Raw genomic sequence first — 20,103 nt, 5'->3', positions numbered from 1 at the left:
TTATTTTCTATAGCTCGTAGGATATGTTTGTTATAGGTTTGTATAATGACGATATAGAATTAAATATTAATTAAGCATGTCTATTCAGTGTAATGATAAAGTTTTCAAGAAACATATCATCTTATTCTTTATACAAAATCAAAAATCAAAAATCAGATTACTAAATGAGTAAATTCAAATAACAATATGTATCTACTCCATAATAAAGCAACATGAATTTCACGATAAGGTTTAAATTACAATGCCAAAATCATCATTAAATACTAAAAAGAATGTTCATAATAAAAACGACACACAATTATAGAGATATATAGTAGTTATATGGTTCTGGTTCATTTAAAACAAGTATACTAAGACCGATAAAATATTCCTTCATTAAAAAATTCAATCCTTTTTTTTATGAATTGTCGTGCATCAATATTACCGTGATTCAATGGTCAAAATCTTATCTTATTTATATTACCTTAATAATACTATTACAATAGCTAATCTCATCATTATATACACATTTGTTTGATGTCAATTTTACCATTATTTTTATGATAGACGTTTAAAATGTAATTGTGTGAAAAAAATATTATGTACTATAGTTAAAATAAAAAATGAAAATATGGTTGTATAGTTATTTTAACATGTGTATTATCAAAAGTGAATTTTACTTAGAGCAAACTAAGATACGGATATCACACTTATCTTGGAATAGATAAGATAATAGTTTATTTAAAATGAAAAACAATAATATATTTGTATATTAATCGATAACAGTAATGATTTAGTTTTTCCAAATATAATTTAAAGGTTTAAAGTCAATAAGTGTATTGTACCTTTTTTTAATTGTTTCTTGATGATGTACTTATATATTATTCAACTATGTCATTTTATTCTTATTTTTTAAAGGCCCGTGATATTTTTGCTTAAATTTATGTGAAATTGAGAGACATGGGTTCGATCTTTAAGGGTATCGAAATCATGTGATTATTCAGTAAAAATATTTTATCGACGTTATAACCCTTACAGTTGAGATGATAATAATCCAATGTAAATCCAGGAACAATATGTCCTCCTTTATCCCTTTTTTCCTATTTTTTAATTTGGAAAATTCAGAAAAAGATTTTATGATCTGAAATATAACTTTAAGTGAAAAAATATATTACGGTATCTTTTTTTATTTTCTTTATATCTCTATTACAAGTTATTTCTAAAATGATTTGATCATATCTCATGGTACCATAAAACAATTACGACTAAAGACTAATAATAATAATAATAACAATAATAAAAATTTAACATAAAAGGTTGAAGAATCAAACGTAGGAAAAGAAAGAAAGTAATTATTAAATAAAGATGATATCATAAAAAACGTTAATAGTTAAATTGATAGATGATACATAAATAATAATAATAATAATAATAATAATAATAATAATAATAATAATAATAAGAAGAAGAAAAAACACAGTCTAAAAAATAACAAAGTTAAAAATAGTTTAACAATTTTTTTGTTAAAAATAGTTTAACAATTTTTTTTAGATTAGAAGACATAGGGAAAAAAAACTTAGAATGAAAAAAATTCCTTGAAGACAAAAAATATACGGTAATTATTAATTGTAGGATATATGAAAACCACTTAATGAGATTTTATAGGATATGATATAATTAATAATTAATTGATTGGAAAGAAATAAGTCATATTGAACGTGCATAAAAGGAAAGCTAGGAAACTAATCTAATGGATAGAAATCATTTTTCTTTATCATCCAACGGTTGTACCTTAATTAAAAAAGAATTTAAGTGGCTAGTTTATAGTTATTGAAAGATACTGTAATAATAGAGAAAATGTCACAAATGGTCCTTGTGGTTGGTCACATTGACCAACGGGTGCACACTTCTCGACTAAGGCAATCTCAACTGAACGCTCAACTTGCCCCCTGTGTGTTTTTTCGTTGCAAATGGTTCTCGCGTTTTCCATTTTCTGTTAGTTTTAGTCGTTAAACACCTCACGTGCATATCATGTGAGGGCATTTTACACCTTTTCTTTCTTCTTTCTTCTTCACTTATTCTTGCTTCTCTCTCCTGGCATCTTCTTCAACTTCAACTTAATGCGCTCTCTCTCTACCAATTATTTTTTTCGTCTTTCCTTCTCAATCCATCAATCATTAATAAAATATGTAATAAAAAATGTTCTAAAACTTAACCATCTCTATCTCTAAGCACATACGTGGTATGTCTCTGCTCACGTTGACACACTTCTACCTATGCATATTATATTTGCCATCTTTATTATAATAAATATAAAAAATTTGAGCGGAAAACCCAAAAGGTTTCGAATTATAATTCCTAATAATAATTCCTAATTATATTTTTTCATTAGTTTTATAATTCCTAATAATAATTCATCACAAAAATATTAATTATAAATTTATGAGAAAGGTGAATGTATAGGTGTTATGTACTTAAACTTGGGTTTAGAATTTCCCACATATTAATTTGTTAATATTTGTTTCATAATGAATCAGTGATTATATTCTTATCTCTCTTTTATAATTGTTTAATATGTGAGCAATTATGAATTAAGAAATATATATTTTATTTAATTATATTATATAAGTTTATGTTTAATTTTATAACTAGATTTATTCTCCGTGTATCAACAACGGTTGTCTATAAAGAATTCATTAATATTATAAGTATCATCCAATTTTTAATAACGAGTAATCAAATTCGATGAATACATTGTCTTAATCGGGTATGCCTACAATGTCCACTTGCATTTCCCAATTATATCTCGCCTCTTTCATTACAAAATTTTTTAGCAAAACATGTTACTATATGTAAATAATCAAGATGATAGTTGTTGATGTTTTATTTATTGTTCTCAGTAAAGTGGTCTTCTTTGTTACCGTTTGATTCAAGTTATTACATGTATATTAAAAATGATTGATTATCTAAAAGAAAAAGTTATTAGTGTGTATGTAAACACATAAAAGTGTGTAACCTCCCAAACACTTTACTATATAAAAGAATTAGATGGTTAAAATTGTTTATAAATATATACAAAACATGTAAATTATAATGTATCCCCTTTTGGCTTTTAAGTTACTAACCACTATGACTTTTAGTTGTTTATGTTACATACGAGTCACCGCGAAAAATGTTGTCTTAATTTAAGTTGAATTTATGTTTCTATATACTTTATGTATAATTCTTTGAGAGTGGATGTAATACGTAAGGAGGCAAGGTGGTGATCGACAGATGACCTGTTGGGACACCACCCACCCTGTATGTACCAATGGGGTGGGTAGCAAAGTGGTGATGCTGGTGTCAAGTTTTTTTCCGTACGTACTCCCTCTCACTTTATTAGCTCTATCATGGGGTTTCATTTTATAAAAAAATATCTCCGTTCTTCGATGACAGTTTTTATAATATTGAATGTTTGTTGAAATATTTTTAAAAATTTATGTTATCTCGTGCAACGCACGGTCTAAACCTAGTATCTAACAAATTCATTACAATCATAATTTTTAGTCACTCAAACTAAATTATAACAAATCATCAAAATCTCATTCCATATTACAAATAACCATTCGAAGATCAAATGTATGTATATGTGTTTAATATCCTCAAAATTTGGGATATCACTTGAGAAAGATATCCCAAAAACAAAAACCAAGGACCAAATATATCACAAATAAGTGAATAACCACACCACCGTGACATATCAGAAAGATTTCTTACATGTGTTGTAGATGTCAAGACCAAAAAATAACCATTCAAGCATTAGATTTGTATTTAATATCCTTAAAATTTCAAACCGAAATCTTATTACCAAGCAATCGAAACGGTGGTGCGTGAACTTTGAAACTGCCGATCATTTCCCGAACAAAAACCAGTCCCTCGGTTTATGGATTAGATTTAAAGAAAATGTAAATCCCAACATCATCTTATCATTTTGATTTTTGTTTTGTTGCTCGAGGACCCCCACTAGATTTTGGCTAGATATATGGGTGGGAGAGTCGACTCTCAAAGACAGATTTCCAAGGCTCTTTATACTCGAAAAAGATTAAAAAAAAAAAAAAAAAAATGCTCAATGAAGAACCGATTGAGGATGACGGACAGTGGCTAATATTGGAGTTGGAACTGGTCCAGGGTTACAGCAGGGTGATGAACTTCAAGAGTTCAATCTTATATACACTTCTATTGCAGATAAAGGCTTTGGAGATAGAATGGACAGATGGGTTTGAAGAGGTAACACAAGCAATGTGTTTACGGTTAAAGTTGTAAAGAAGTGGATGATCACCGGGCAAAACTTCAGTGATAGGTACGTCTTGGAGTGGGCTTCTTGGGCCCCCAAAAAAATCAATATTTTCATGTGGCAAAAGGTTATGGACCGCATCCCCACTGCTGATGCTCTTAAGGTACGCAACTGTTTCGTCGATGATGACATTTGTGTTCTTTGTGACGAGAGCCTTGAATCAACAAGCCATATGTTCTGCTCCTGCGCTGTGGCCTCAATTATTTGGTACAAGATCAGCCAGTGGTGTAAGGCGTCTCCTTTTTTTGTTTTTACTACTAAGGATATTGTGGAAATTCATAATCATGTTCAGATAGGCAAAAAGGAAAGAAAGGCATTGAAAGGAATTATAATGATTGCGTGCTGGTTCATTTGGAAGGCAAGGAACGAGAAGCAATTCGCTAACAGTAATGTAGTTGTCGAGTCGATCTACCAAAACATTAGATCTATGGGTTATTTATGGTATAGAAATCGTAAGAAAAACGTAGTTTTGTTAGCAACTGATACTGACACGAGACATGAAAATCATGATGATTTACATGACAAATACAATCAGAAAACCACGTCTTTGAACAGGAGGTCGGAGGAAAAAGACAACCTTCATTAAGCTTTTTTATGAAAGTATGTTACTCCTCATTGCTTTTGTCTTGATTTATATTTCTAATGTTTCCAACTTGATATTTTTTATGGCACACATAGACCATTTGATTATATTAAAAAGTCAGGGGGTGATCGTGGGCCTAAACTTATACCGGACCGGACCGCAACCCGCAAATTACATGAAACGTGAACGGAGAACCGGCACATGTTTAAGTGGGTCCGATTCAGTCCGGTTTTGAAGTCGGGCCATTTAACCCATGCTAGGCCCAGACTGCCCAAGATGGAATATAACTGACGAAATGTGGTTTTTTGCAACCTATTTACGTGAATGTGATGATTTTATGGCTGTTAAGGATAGAAGATATCCTTCAAACTTTAAGTTCCATATTTTGAAAAGTCAACAGATTTCAATGGGATGACTATTTATTATTACTTGGATAATATAGCTCGAGTTTGAAAATGTGTAAATTGAAAGTTGTACTTGGTTTAAGTTTAATCAAATATAGGAATTTTTATAGCTAAAAGATTCGGGGGAACAACAGATGGAGTACTTGCAGCAAGCACAAGGGGAGTTTGAGTGCGATTCACACATTTAGTTTTAAATGGTTGATTAAACTCTACTTTGGCAAAATAATATATATACTAATTATTGTTAAAGTAATGAACCATTGGCCTTACAAACATTTTGCTGCAGTAGCAGGCTAGCAGCAACTCAAGGCCTCGACTGAACATATATATATATATATATACACACACATGTATATATTAGCAAAATACAGAAATATATGAGATCTACTTGCATAAAAATGAGTCCAACTGGTTTGCAAAAGAAATATATAAACTAGCAATGTGTTGCCTGTCAAACTATTGGCAGCAAAACAGAAAAAAAGACTTGTTTTACTTGTAGCAAAACAGAAAACAGAAATATAAAAATGAAATACTTCGACTACTCGTACTAAACTAGTCTAACAAATTACAAAATTTGGGGAAATAAGATCAACAAGCTTGCTCTTCATTCAACAATCCCAGGGTAGTACCGGACCAGTTACGCCACGCCACTGCTACCAGCTTCACATCATACCATATTGGGTTAAACTAGAACCTGTCAACCTGAATGACCCAAACTAGTAGACAAACAGAAGTGTATTATTTAGTTATAAATTATAGGCTTGCAAAATATATGGCTGAATGACCCAAATGCTTATCAGTATATATGGTTGCAGAATACAAAGATATACTGTAGATATATATACTGCAGTAAAATGGGTCAGATTACCTAAAAATCAATTTGAACTCAAAACTTTAAATTATGCCAGAAAAATTCCAAAACTTTATGTCTTCCCTTGGGCTTGGTCCGGATGACTCACCAGGCAAAAATGTATTAGCCTGGTACCGATTAACCATGATAGCCATTGCTGGAGTTTGATAGGCTTGACCCAGGCTTGCACCAAAGGTTCCTCCACAAGCCATTGTCGTGGCTCTTTGCCTATTGAGCGAGATTAGACGCGATAGCACATAAGCTCTTCCTGAATGCTCGTACGTATGCCTACTAGCCATTCTGTCTTGCATTTCCTTGAGCTCAGTATCTAGTGCCGTACAAAGGTGGTCTCCTGAATGCTCATACGTATGCCTACTATTACCCGATAACTCTTTATCTGTATCTGTTGAAACAAGATTTATAAATATTTATATCTGTAACAAAACCCCTAGATTTTTAGGGGGCAACCTCCGATTTTAACAGATTTAGATCTATACTTTCCATAGCCGCCGGAGTAGTGGACGGAGGTGGCAAAACAGTCAGCTGACGGTGACGTGGTGGCCACGCTGTAGTGAGATTTTTTAATCAAAGAAGAAGGTAATTTGATTTCCTATAAACATGTTTGTATGTATTTTCAATCAAAAGTCAAAGTCCAGTAAGCAATTTAAGATGACATGGCACGGTAACGTGGCATTTAATGAATTTTTTCCTATAAAAAACTATGACTTCAACTTATCGCGATTTATTTATAGCAATGAAAATGCATGGATTGCGAATGCAAATAATTAAAAAATTCACAATAGAAAACAAACATAACATAATGAATGTTACTCTACCCACTAAAAAACTCACAATTTCATGATTCATATGACAACTAGTGTTCAGGCCTGTCCAATGAACGAGTAATCTCAAAATATATTAATCAAAGCTAAAAAATTAGAATTCAAATATATTAAATAAATATACCGAAATCAACTTGGAAATTTGCTAGCTAGATAGTCACTCCATCGGTCAAAATACTCCTAAAATTTTCCGTCCATTCACCATTGACCGAGCCATGTATGATAGTGCCCTGCAAATACCAAAAAAAAAACATGGAAAAAACTGGTAAGTTCTGTTAGTGTGTTTCTATGTATTTAATCCAATTTTAAAAAATAAACCCCAGACAAATTAACAATAAAAATCGAATAAACATCTTTGCATACAGATCCAGGAAAAAAAAAGAATCCAACCAAGGACATTTCAAACGTCGATCAAATGATTTTATCGGCTAATGCAAGAAAGATAGGGAAACAAATTGTTGATAAAAAAAAAAAGTCGAGCCAAAAACCTTGCAAAGCCATGTCTTGTTGTGTTAAATCCTAAACATAACGTGGATCAAAGAGTTTTATCTAAAGGTATTATTTAAAATTGATATCATGCTTTTCATAAGATCCGAAGTATATCTGTCATACACAAACTAAAATGATGAATTGTTCCACCATGCTAAATAATCATACTAAAACATTCAACACCATCTCAATAGTAGCAATTTCCTCTGATAGAATAACAATGGCTAAAAAATTAAACCATTAATGAGCTAGTTTCAAAACATATGCAAAATATAATCATAGTCGATATATTAAAATAATCATAATCTTACTCATAGTAATATTCGACTTTTTATCTAAAAGCTTATCAGAAAGATATAATCGTAAATCTTAAGTATACACCATTAATGAGTTACTTTCAAAACGATATCAAAATAATCAAAGTCAATATATTAAAGTAATCAGAAATCTACTCATAGCAAATTTAGACTTAAATATCTAAAAGGTTATAAAAACATATAATCACAAATCCTAAGAATTAATATAGGTTACAAATATAAATTTTAATATATAATATTTAGATTAGTTAAGTCATGTATCACAACTTAATCAATACGAAAACTAAAGAAGAAACATACGAAAATTAAATCCATATAAATATTGATTCCAGTTTACCCATTTTTTTCAACTTTATTTAAATAAAAAGTTTACAGTTTCTTATATTCTAAAAGTGTAAACTATATAATTTAAAAAATATATACCAATTCAATAAGAAAGACCATCTCGAACGTTTTGATTATCTTCGGGTTGTTCCACTCCGAAATAGTCCATACATGCATAACACGGAGTCGTAAATGATGGTTAGCATGTGTTGGCTTAAGATCTTCAAGATGAACTAATGTGGTCATATATTTTGTTGTTGAAGAAAAAGTCATAACGAACCTCAAACAACTAAAAGAAATAATAATAACAATAACAAAAGAATTCAATGTTAAAAATTAATAATAATGATTAATTATGTGCAAAGTATATAAAAAGAAAAAAACCTTTTGTAATTGATCGTAGCTTCTTTTTTTGTTGTCGTATGTGAGTTATATTATCGATTACCAATAAAACCGAAAAGTGTAAATTAATTATTTTTAAACTGGGTGAAATTGTAAATTGGTGATGGAAACCAAAAAGTTTAAATTAATTATTTTTAAGTGTAAACTGGTAATGAAAAACCAAAAAGTATAATTAATTATTTTTAAATTGGGTTAAAGTGTACATTGGTGATGGAAAATCAAAAAGTGTAAGTTAATTATTTTTAAATTGGGTTAAAGTGTAAATTGGTGATGAGAAACCAAAAAACGTAAATTAATTGTTTTAGATTGGTTAAAGTGTAAATTGGTGATGGAAAAACCAAAAAGTGTACAATTTATATTAATATTAAAAAATTAGAGGATTAATAAGGATGGAATATTAGGTTAAAGGAGTGGATTAGGGGTGCCAAGTGTACCCCCAACCCCCTCTTTTAGTTATATTATAGATAGATTCTCGTATATTCTTGGCATCGATTATATTATCAAAGGTATTTGCAATCTTGTTAGTGAAGATTCATTTATTTATTTTTTTAATTAAAAATATCTATTTAACTCCTTTAAGTTAAACCATTAGTCTATTATATTATAAAACATCTATAGTAATCCCTTTAAGTTAAATACATTTACCTACACGAATTGATGTCGCCACCACTATCACCATCCGTCGCCGCCATAACACCACCGTTATCGCCGGTTCGTCTCCGCATTACGCGGGTACCATGCTCGTAAAACGTGCATAACACAAACAACTATTCAACCAAAAGATAAAATAAAATAAAAAAACATATCTATACTCTATATCTATAATCCCTTATAAAGCATATTGGACTCCCTATTTTAGGAAATGTAACAATTTTTTAATATCCCCATATTGCCCTTAATTCACACATTACCTCTAATTCTGTATCTCTAAACACAATCAAACAAACACCCTACCAAGATCTAACACACATTCACTTCTTTCTCTCCTTCCTATTTACACACACGTATATCGATTCCTCCCCACTGTTTTGTATTATCATCACCGTTTAACCGCCGCAACGGGCGGACACCAACCCTCGTATCATATTATTAAAAATGAAAATTCAAGAACAAGAGGTTCAAAGTAAAAACTAGAAAATTCAAATATATCATTTAATCCATAAGTTCAAAGAGTTTTATTAAATTAAATATGAAAAAAAAAATGGAAACAAAGTCTTTAAATATCGAATTTAGCTATGTAACACCCTACTTTTAAACCCAAAAATGAAGTGTGACGATCGAATCTAAATACATATACAAGAGTGAATAAGAGAGTTTTCTTGTAATAACTATAAAAATATTACGATCTTGAACCTTGATCTTCAATAAATTCTTGCGCGGAAGCCACCAATGAATCTTCTTATCTTAATCCTTTTTAATAGTGTACCTGCCGCATGGAAAGAAAATGAACGCCAGTGTGCGGATAGAACAAAGGCAAATGCGAATATATATAAAGTATATGTGAACAATGAATTATATGATACTAACCAAATAAGTATTTCAAACGAATATGAACGAAATGAGAGTTGAACTGAACTAAGAAGTCAAAGGGGTATGAATAGTCGGGTACAAAATTCCAACGCTTGCATATCAAGTATGTCAGTTATGACAAACACCGGCCGAAATTCCAACACTTGCATACAACAAGCATTGGCCGAAAGGTGCATATAGGACTACAAATCCATATGTACCAAAGGTGAATGAGGAGTTGACACACACCCCAAACACAATCCAAAACACAAAAACAGACCCCTAAAACCATTATACGGTCAACAAAGAGGAGACGTCGTAACCAATCACACTGCTACGGAAATGTCGCGCCATCAGTACCACAATGACGTGCCTATGGTACCCCATAGGTGGTTCATTACCCGCATATCCAGAGTAGATAATCAAAGAAGTTCATAACAAAGGAACCAATAATTCAGGTTGTCACAATATCGAGAAGCACAACTGTCTTATTTATTTTGTATGATTATGAGTACTACAAATACATTAACATGCCATATAGATTCAATTAACGTGATCTATCTATCTATTAATTAATTCCAGATTCCGGGTTCGTTACATTGACAGTGAATTTTTAGTTTTCGAAAACCGTTTAGTAATAAACCTAAATACATCTAATCCAAATTTATATACAGAGTCGACAAATAATGGTCGATGTATTATACCTTCCAAGACAGGCACAGGCTTCACAACAGACCCGAAACAAACTCGAAAGATCTCGTAAAAGCTAGCAATCCCCTACTGTTATCGCCCTAATGATACCCACGATCACCGCAGCTCGCTCTTCTTCCCTTACTGATGTATATAGATTCTATTCAATTCTCTAGTTGATGTGTTATTATGATTCTTGTATTATTATTATGACTACATGAGGGCCACGAATGTGCAGATGTTACTAACCTGATGGGGAATTGTTATGAGTGAATATATAGGAGACTAGAAAGAGGCACGCATGAGATATCTGAAAATCGGCCCGGAGTTTTTACTGGTTTCTGTTATAGTTGATAAGCCCACATCTGATTTTACAAATTTAAAATTTGCTCTCCAAATCTAGCAATTATTATTTTAATGCTCTATAGTAAGATCAATAAACAACTAAAGTTACGTACTTAATAATTATTGTTAAAAACTTGGGGTATTATAAGCTAACTATGATTAAAAGCACGCAACAAATTAAAGAATTGTACATAACAATGATCGTACGCTTTACCACTAAACCTCGTTGATGGTGGTCAAAGTTTTCACAACATATTAGGTATTAGAAATTGGAATGCAATTGGTGAAAATCTTGATGATAGGAGCAGTAAGATAGTTGAGAAAAGTGGTCTTTTTGCAAATATTGGATCAGCTAAAAGAAACTAACTTGGTTGCAGAATACCAAGTTATAAAGGGATTCAGTAACTGCCATTCATCAAAAAAACATCACCAGGACATCAAACACATTGAACACCACATACAAATCTCAAATGTCATAAAACAGCATATGGTCTTCTCCGTCTTCATTGAGCTACCACCTTCTTCATAACTAACATAGCTGCATTCTTGAGAAATCGCAGAAAAGGCAAAGAGAATTTAGGAACGAGTACAAAAAGATGAATTATGATTTCAGTATGAAGTAACAAGTCTGATAACAAGATACGAGGCCGTGACAATCAAAAACAACCAAGAGATGATCACTCGAAATTCGCCTCTAGTGGCATACAACATTTGATCAAGCTACAGACGCTCACCATCCATCTTTTGCCACGACGTATTAGACCATAATTAATGTAGAATTGTTGGTAATTATCAATAATTTAATTTATCTTTTGATATCATTCATCTTAGGGTGACTTGATCATGAGTTGTGCAAATCTATATATATAATTTACAGTATAAGTATAATCTAATGATATTATTCTTTCTGTTTTAATACGCAAGTATCTTGGCATCTTTATGATATCAATTTACTCAAAAAATAAAGAAATAAAAGTGAGGACTTTTTGTTTAAAGTCAAACTGTCAAAATGGGCATAATCACATTGAGATATCAAAGTGCAAAAAGTTGGTTATGACCATGATGGATGCCCTTGTGTCATGGACCACTATGTGTGGGCAATGGTGAACAACATAAAGAGGGTCAATCATCCTCATCCCAACTCAACTTTTCAATATGCTATATCACTTTCATCATTGACTTTTTAATTACCATATGCAACTTTATGTAATAAACAACCACACTTTATGTTTATGGAACTTTACAAATAAGTATGGTTTACATAAGTCAATGTAGATACATCATGAAAGTATATAATTGTTGTACTATCAGCTAAAAGATGTAGAAGAATAATGTTTCCAATTATCCTTAGTATAACAACAAACAAAGACATACATATGATATACCCCAAAAGCCATTTCTGCTTTATGTACATCATCCCCCAAGAAGTTACATTTGAACCCAAAAATCAAAATCAAGAACCCTAATCACACTTTCACCAAATTACGCCAGTAAAATTGCAAGACTTTATTTCTTTACATGTATATAATTTCATATCAAAAATTACAAGTCTAGATACAAGACTTGAGAAACTTCACCTTGGCCTTGGTTCGGATGTAAGTGATGACCAAGCAGGCTGAACCAAATTAGCCTGGGACCGAGTTAACATCTCAGTCATTGATGGAGTTTGGTAGGCCTGAACCAGGCTTGCACCATCAGTTGAATCTCCACGAGCCGTGGCTCTTTGCCAAGAGTGTGAGCTTAGACCCGATAACACATAAGCTCTTCCTGAATGCTCATACATATGCCTGCTAGCCATTCTGTCTTGCATTTCCTTGAGCTCAGCATCTAGTGCCATACAAAGGCGGTCTCCTGATTTAGCAGATACACTTTCAGAGAGGACCTTCCGGAAATTCTCGAGGATACTAACAGCTCGTGTTAAATCACCCTCTTCGGCTGCAATTCTTGCTTGTTCCATGGCCTCTGCCGATTGTAATCGGTTTCTTTGTTTATCAACTTTAATGGAAACAACATTTTCTTTTCCAAGATTTTCTGGTCTTTTGATTGTAACATTTTCACTCACTAACTTAACGGTTTCTTTTGTCAATGGATCCGTATAATAACAGTTAACCTTCAATAATGATGTCTCATTCAGAAACGTGAAGCCCGTCTCCTCTGGGATGTTGATAGAGACGAGAAAATCTCGCTCTTCATCAGCATACAAATCCCCAACATCAATACACCCGGATTTCCTATCTGGCATCAACTGATTCTTGTAACTGCCAGCCTTTAAAGATCTTAATAGAATGTTCGGGTTAGCACTCTCAATAATCACTTGTAGACCTTTGACCACGACACTTAGAAGTCCGCCGATGCATTGAGCAAACGCATCTTGAATCACACTTTCCGTTTCAATGAATGAAAACGTCCCTCTGGATACCTCAGAAATTGAGTGCATCAACGTAGCATCATGGTCTGCCCCAAAACCAAAGGCGTGAACCGGAATTTGGACCCCTGGATGAATAAGCAATGGCAGGTTTGACTTATTCGACCGGTTTTGAGTACTGCCTGAAACCAAACTGCTGCCCACAGTATAAGTATCTTGACCGTCCGATAATAGAATTATACTAGCAACAGGGTTTTTCTCACGGCGGTCTTCCATCACTTTACCACTCTTTCTCAACCCTTCAGCAATATTTGTTCCACCATTTGCTACCAGCGAATTGACAGCTTGGAGGGCGTGTTGCTTCCCTGTATCCGACATTTTCCTGAGTGGGAAGAGGCGACGGGCAGTGGAAGAAAATGCAATCACTGCCAGTCTATCAGCCGGTCCTAGATTCTGTATCACAAAACCCATGGCCCGTTTAAGTAACGCAAGCTTTGTGCCTGCCATGGAACCACTAATATCAAGAACTGTTACAAGATCAACTGGGGCTCGTGAGTTCTGGTTAACCTGGCTGACTGTAGACCCGGAGTTAACTCCAAAAGTAGAAACGGGTGCTTTGAGGTGGACCATAACTGTAAAATCATTAACAACAGTCAACCGTGATACGGCTGGAACCTCAGTATATGTTTCCAGTAATAACCTTTTAAAAGATGAGCCATCCGTTGTATCAATATTCTTGGTTGAGCTTTGTAAATCCAATGCTTCATCATCATTGAAGACAGCAGGCTCACTTAACGGAAATATAGGGGCTGCGACACGACGATTGGAGTTTTGTCGTTGTGGAAATGGGCGAATTATTGTCATTACCGGATTATCTTGTGCCCAATTTATGGGGCTAATTTGTGTTCCCCCTAATGGAATATCTAAACCGGCTGAACCTTGTAATGGTACTTCTTTCCATTTCGCCCTGCAAACTGGGCAAATTTGGTTTCCATGTTTAACATTTGAAGCAATGCAATGAAAATGGAAAGAATGTGAACACTCTGCAGTGAAAATGGCTTGGCCTTCTCCTCTTTTCATTGATGTTAAACATATTGTGCATTTCTGGAAAATCAAAAATTATAAATTATAAGCAATAAATAATGGCAAAAAAAAAAAGACAAAAGAAAGGTCTTTAATTATATATACACACACTGACACACATGTTCTTTGATTATATATATAAAAGACTGTTTTAATGACTTATTATTTTTGTAGCAAGTAAACAAGAACAATTTGGATACTCCATGATGTTTTTAAAAGTCAAAAAACATCCACAAAACAACTAAAACGAACAAGTTGTTTGACTCAATGTTTGGTATGTATTAGATTTGATTTTTTTGTCTTGTTGTCTAATTCTTCTAGTTGATCATAAAGATCAAATACTAAATAATATTGATTACATTCAACAAATGAGGCCGCCTACATTTCCATGTGAGCGTGTGATCCTCATAAATGGACAATGAAAGGTACAACATGATAAAAATGTAAAGAAACTATTTTAAATCATATAAATATATATAATAAATTATAGACCATTCAAAACTTAATATAACCATCTGTTTTCCACATAGAAAAGTATACAGAAGGATGTCACCATTATGTGACATATCTAGTTGATGCGTAGCTTTGTAAAACCGTTGTGTTCTATCCAAATGTGAAAATAGCCTTTCCAAAAAAAAATCCAAATGTGAAATATATTGGAAGGAATTTTTGTGTATAACTTATGTAGTGTAATAGTGTAACACTATTACCACAAAAATACAAGTGACATAATTTATGTATTACTAGCACGGTATCCGCGCAATGCGCCGGTAATTGTCGCGGCGACGGTGGTGTGGACGATTGTTAGTAGCGGATGCAATGTCGAATGGTGTAAGTTATTGATATAAAAGTAATTGATATAAATGGTTAATGGAGATATTTTGAAAAATTAATAATTGATAGTTAATTGAATTATTAATGTTAAGTGAGTGGTGTAGATAAAAACATTTTAATGGGTGCTATGTGTAATATTACACAAATTTCAATATTTTCATAAATAAGAGGATATTCTTTTTATAATAAACTGTATAACTTCTAGTTGATATAGTTCCATTTTCTTAGCCAAGTATATGACCCACTTTACGAGCTGGACTAATCAGTTGTATTACTTTATACGACGTATAACATGTTTCATTTTTCTCACATGTAACACATTAGTTTGGTGGATATGTGAGCCCAGCTTCATGATTTATATCCATCTAGTACTTGATGGCCTCATAAACTAATGACACTTTCCTTTATTTGTTTTTTTTTTTTCTACTTACAATATTATTTCACTAAAAGCATAAGCTTTAAACATAAGCTAAACCAAACAACAATTAACCCCCCCCCCCCCCCCCCCCCCCCCCCCAAAAAAAAGAAAAGAAAAACATAACTAAAAATGAAAATTCAAGAACAAGAGGTTCAAAGTTAAAACTAAAAAAAATTCAAATTCAAATATATCATTTGATCCACAAGTTTATAAAGTTTGATTAAATTCAATATGAAGAAATGAAATAAATCGTACTCGAAATAATTATAAACACCATGTACTATTTAATATACGTATTAACACATAACCCGATATACTTTGAAAAATCCTAAAATATATAAATAGCATAATCCAAATTTTCAAGATAAATAATTTTCAAAAAATCTAAAATTAAAATTGTAATTTTGGGAGCAAACCTTAGAAGATCTACTCAAGCTTTTAGACAAACGTAAAGCCGGAGACCATGGCCTGGGAGCCGCCGCAGAGGCACCGGAATTCCACTGCTCCGACGCCGGAGACAACAAAGCTGCACCGGAAAACCTCCCTGACTGCGGTGGCGAATCCTCTGTATTATCAGTAGGCACATAAACACAAAAATTACTTCCCAAAGCCATCTTCACTTTTCTCCATTTACTACCCATTATTATTTATTAATTATTTTACAAAAAAAAGCAACAATAGAAAATCTTGAAGTGGGTGTTGTGCAAGATTATCCAAAATTGAATTTCAGAAATGGGTTTTGAAGAAAGTAGGTGAATTTGCTCGAAATCGAGAAGGGATTTTATTTTATATAAAGAAAATTTAGAGTATTATTTGTTTATTGGCGGGTATTGATTGAATTGTAGAGAGGAAATTTTGGGAGGGGGGGAAGAAGAAGAATGCTTACACTTTGTATTTCTATTTTTACTACCTTTTATGGGAGCTTTTGTTTGACTTTTGTCATGGAGAATATATTATTATCTAATTGGACAAAACTTTAGGATAAATTCGTATGTTATGTCCTAATTTTAGCTATTATATACTAGTGCAACTTGGATTTAATTGCAACTTAAAATCATCCTTAGCCGGGAGATTATCATATATTCCCTTGCTAAATCTTAAAATAACATATTTACCCATTTAATGTATGTATTATCACATATACCCAATGTTAACCCTAAAAATGCCGTATATGCCCAAATAGATTATTTTGATAAAAACTCAATATTAAAACACTTTAATAATTATAAATGCATTAGCTATTTGACCATTTTATCCTTTTTCTTCCCTTTTCTTTTTAGATCGAGAAATACCACATTTTTCTTTTTTGGTTTTTCTTTAAGAAAAGGTTATATAATATTTTTCCTTCTAAAAAAGAATCTTAATAAATGTAAACCTCTCACTGTGAGCGATATACATGTTCATGTGTTTTTAAGAAAAAGTAGAGCAGGAAAAAAGCAATGTAATTTGATAAAAAGATGGTTTATGAAATTATTGTATATTAATTTATGATTTACAATTAATTAATGGATCGAATGGTGTTAGGGAAATCAGCCACGATGGATGTTATGTTATACAAGCTATAAATATGCATATATAATTACTGTAAATATTCGTATATAATTGTGATTCTTCGTTGTAAAACAACCTAGTAAATCTCTTATATAAATAAAAGAAAATTGTTTCTAGAAGATTTTTGTAGAAAATTTCTTATGTGGCAAACTCACAATCTTTCTTACAAATGTTTTTAGAAATTATGACATCATATTTAAAATTATAATTTTAGCAACATTTTAATTTTTAAAAAAATTAATCCATCTTAACACTATCTTAATTATTTTGTTAATTTTTCATATAACTTTATAATTTACATTTAAGTCTTGATGAAACTTTAATAAATATAGACATTTTTCTATTTATTTCCAAGTAAAAAGAATATTTTGAAGTTTAAAATATATAACTACATATTGTTTTTTTTACATGCTAGGTATCTTATATAAAAAATAAATAAATAGCTTGATTTAAGAAGTTTAAGTTAAAAAAATTATCATCGGATATATTAATGTTTGTTGTTTAAGTACATCAAATATATTTGATACACAAAAGCTTAAAGGTAACTATATGCATTTGTTTATCAAAACTAAAAAATGTTGTAGTAAATAATCACATATAAGTTTCAGAATAGACTAAATCAATTTCGTTGCAACTTCAGCAGGATGATCATACGCTTTTAAAAAACTATCATTAATATGCCCGGGTCTATTTCTGCTGTAAAATGGGTATTTCCAATGTTTAAGTAATCTATGAAATAAGGAATAATGTTAACCTGGTATACTTGTATTTGCCTATCAAGAAAAGCAAAATGATAGAATGGTCATTAGCTAATGTATTTATAATTATCTAAGTGTTTTAATATTGAGTTTTTATCAAAATAATCTATTTGGACATATACGACAGTTTTATGGTTAACATTAGGTATATGTGATAATACATATATCAAATGGGTAAATATGTTATTTTAAGCTTTAGCAAAGGGATATATGATAATCTCCCTTTTGAGCCTATATTTCCGAAACATGGTGTGTGTTATTAGTTACACAACAGATGCGTGTATCGTATCGAATTGTAGTATAGCTACAATAAGTTTATGTCCAAAAAGTAGTGTATAATTCACTACTTACGTACTTACGTGTGTGCTTAACTATGGGAAATTTGAATATATATAAACTATCAAAGTATCAATAATCAAAACAAGGATTCTTATACCAACTAGTTGAATTTCATGAAACCAAACTTTCAAAATACCGAACTGTAATATAATTTTTTTTTTCCAACTGTGACATCATTCATTTCTTGAATCAAAACCCACCGTCTTCATTTAATCAAAAATTTCTCTTCAACCACCACACCCCCCTTCGTCTGAATCAATCACCGTTGAAACTCTCTCTTTTTTCTCCTTATGTTGGTACCTTTTATCGGCCCAAGTTTTTTTCAAATGTTGTTCTTTATATATTTGAGAATTACAAGAACGGTATCCGCGCGTTGCGGCGTTGATGTAGGTGATAGCGGGGTGGTGATGTAATGGCGATGGTAGCGGTGATGGGGCGATCTACCTGAAGCTGACGGGCTCAACCTTTAGCCGTACGGGCTCCACCCTCAGATTTAAAAATTTGTCGAAAGTATATTGAATGACTATAATGTTGGAATACACATGGTTTGATTCAAGGGAAAATACTCACCAGATGATCCTGTGGAACCTGTAAAGGCATTAAACATGTTTGCCATTGATTTCGGGTTCCCAAAACAAGGTGATTGAGTTAGGATGAGATGGGTAATTCGGCTGTGATGTTATGCACGAATTCGAGAGGAGTAAACACACGAATTTGTGTGGGATTATGTGTGTGTGATTTAACCTTAACTTAGGGTTAATTATCCTCTATTTATAATGAGAGTAATTACACTTACCACCCTTTAGTAATTACACATTCAACCCCTGTGGTGTTTAATGTGTATACCATTAGTCATCTTATTTAAAATCACCTAATGGGAAACCCTATTCTATGTCTTTAAGAGTAAATACGCTCATCATATATTTACCTAAACATAGGGATTTCATTATCGTCAATTATCATATCAGGACTGATACATGATCAGTGACGGTTACACTAACGTGGTTCCAACATTCTCCCACTTGACCGAGCGATCATTTATCTATGAGTATTTAAATAAGTTCCGGAATAATACTCATTTTGTTTTAAACCAAAATCATAGCCAATAAGTACAGTCGTAGAGAAGAACATCAACTCAGGACCCCCACTAGTCAAACTATTACTCAAATTTAAAACTAATAAGCAATGATCAATTGACTAAGACAAATTTTGTCACAATAATGTCAATACACCAATATGAGTACTCAAAGTGTAATTAATAGACAAACAAAATCTGAATAAGGAAGAAAATTTTTAAACAATAATACTAATGACCAAATAAGTACAATATGCTATTAAATTAAACTAAGTCTTTAGTAAGCCCCATCTTCAACACGTGTCCTACGAAGATATTAGGAGGAAGACCTTTGGTCATCGGATCCGCTAGCATGTCATTTGTACTTATGTACTCAATACAAAGAACATTTTCCTCCACCCGTTCGCGTACAAACAGATACTTTGTATCGAGATACAGCCTAGCAGTTGAACTGTTACTGTTCGAGAAAGTTACGGTAGCCGAGTTATCACAGTAAAGCTTCAATGGTCTAGAAATGGAGTTGACGACTTTGAGTCCACTGACCAGATTCCTAATTAACATCCCATGGCAAGTAGCATTATAAACGGCAATGTATTCAGCCATCATGGTGGAC

The 20,103-nt window shown here is 32.2% G+C and overlaps 1 protein-coding gene across 1 annotated transcript; it reads right to left on the bottom strand.

The window, feature by feature from the left end:
- Window positions 1-12,356: 12,356 nt before the first annotated feature.
- On the bottom strand, window positions 12,357-16,629 carry LOC122588592 (E3 ubiquitin-protein ligase WAV3-like). The gene is made up of 2 exons (XM_043760735.1): window positions 16,184-16,629; window positions 12,357-14,536 (listed from the first exon to the last, which is right to left on the bottom strand). Exons 1-2 carry the CDS (start codon window positions 16,406-16,408, stop codon window positions 12,641-12,643), a joined length of 2,121 nt encoding a protein of 706 aa, XP_043616670.1. The 5' UTR covers window positions 16,409-16,629; the 3' UTR covers window positions 12,357-12,640.
- Between the last annotated feature and the right edge of the window lie 3,474 nt (window positions 16,630-20,103).

The sequence above is a fragment of the Erigeron canadensis genome, chromosome 2, assembly GCF_010389155.1.
Source record: "Erigeron canadensis isolate Cc75 chromosome 2, C_canadensis_v1, whole genome shotgun sequence".
NCBI classification, from domain to species: domain Eukaryota; kingdom Viridiplantae; phylum Streptophyta; class Magnoliopsida; order Asterales; family Asteraceae; genus Erigeron; species Erigeron canadensis.
The sequence above is the reverse complement of the archived record's forward strand: the minus strand, read 5'-3'. Positions and strand labels throughout refer to the sequence as shown.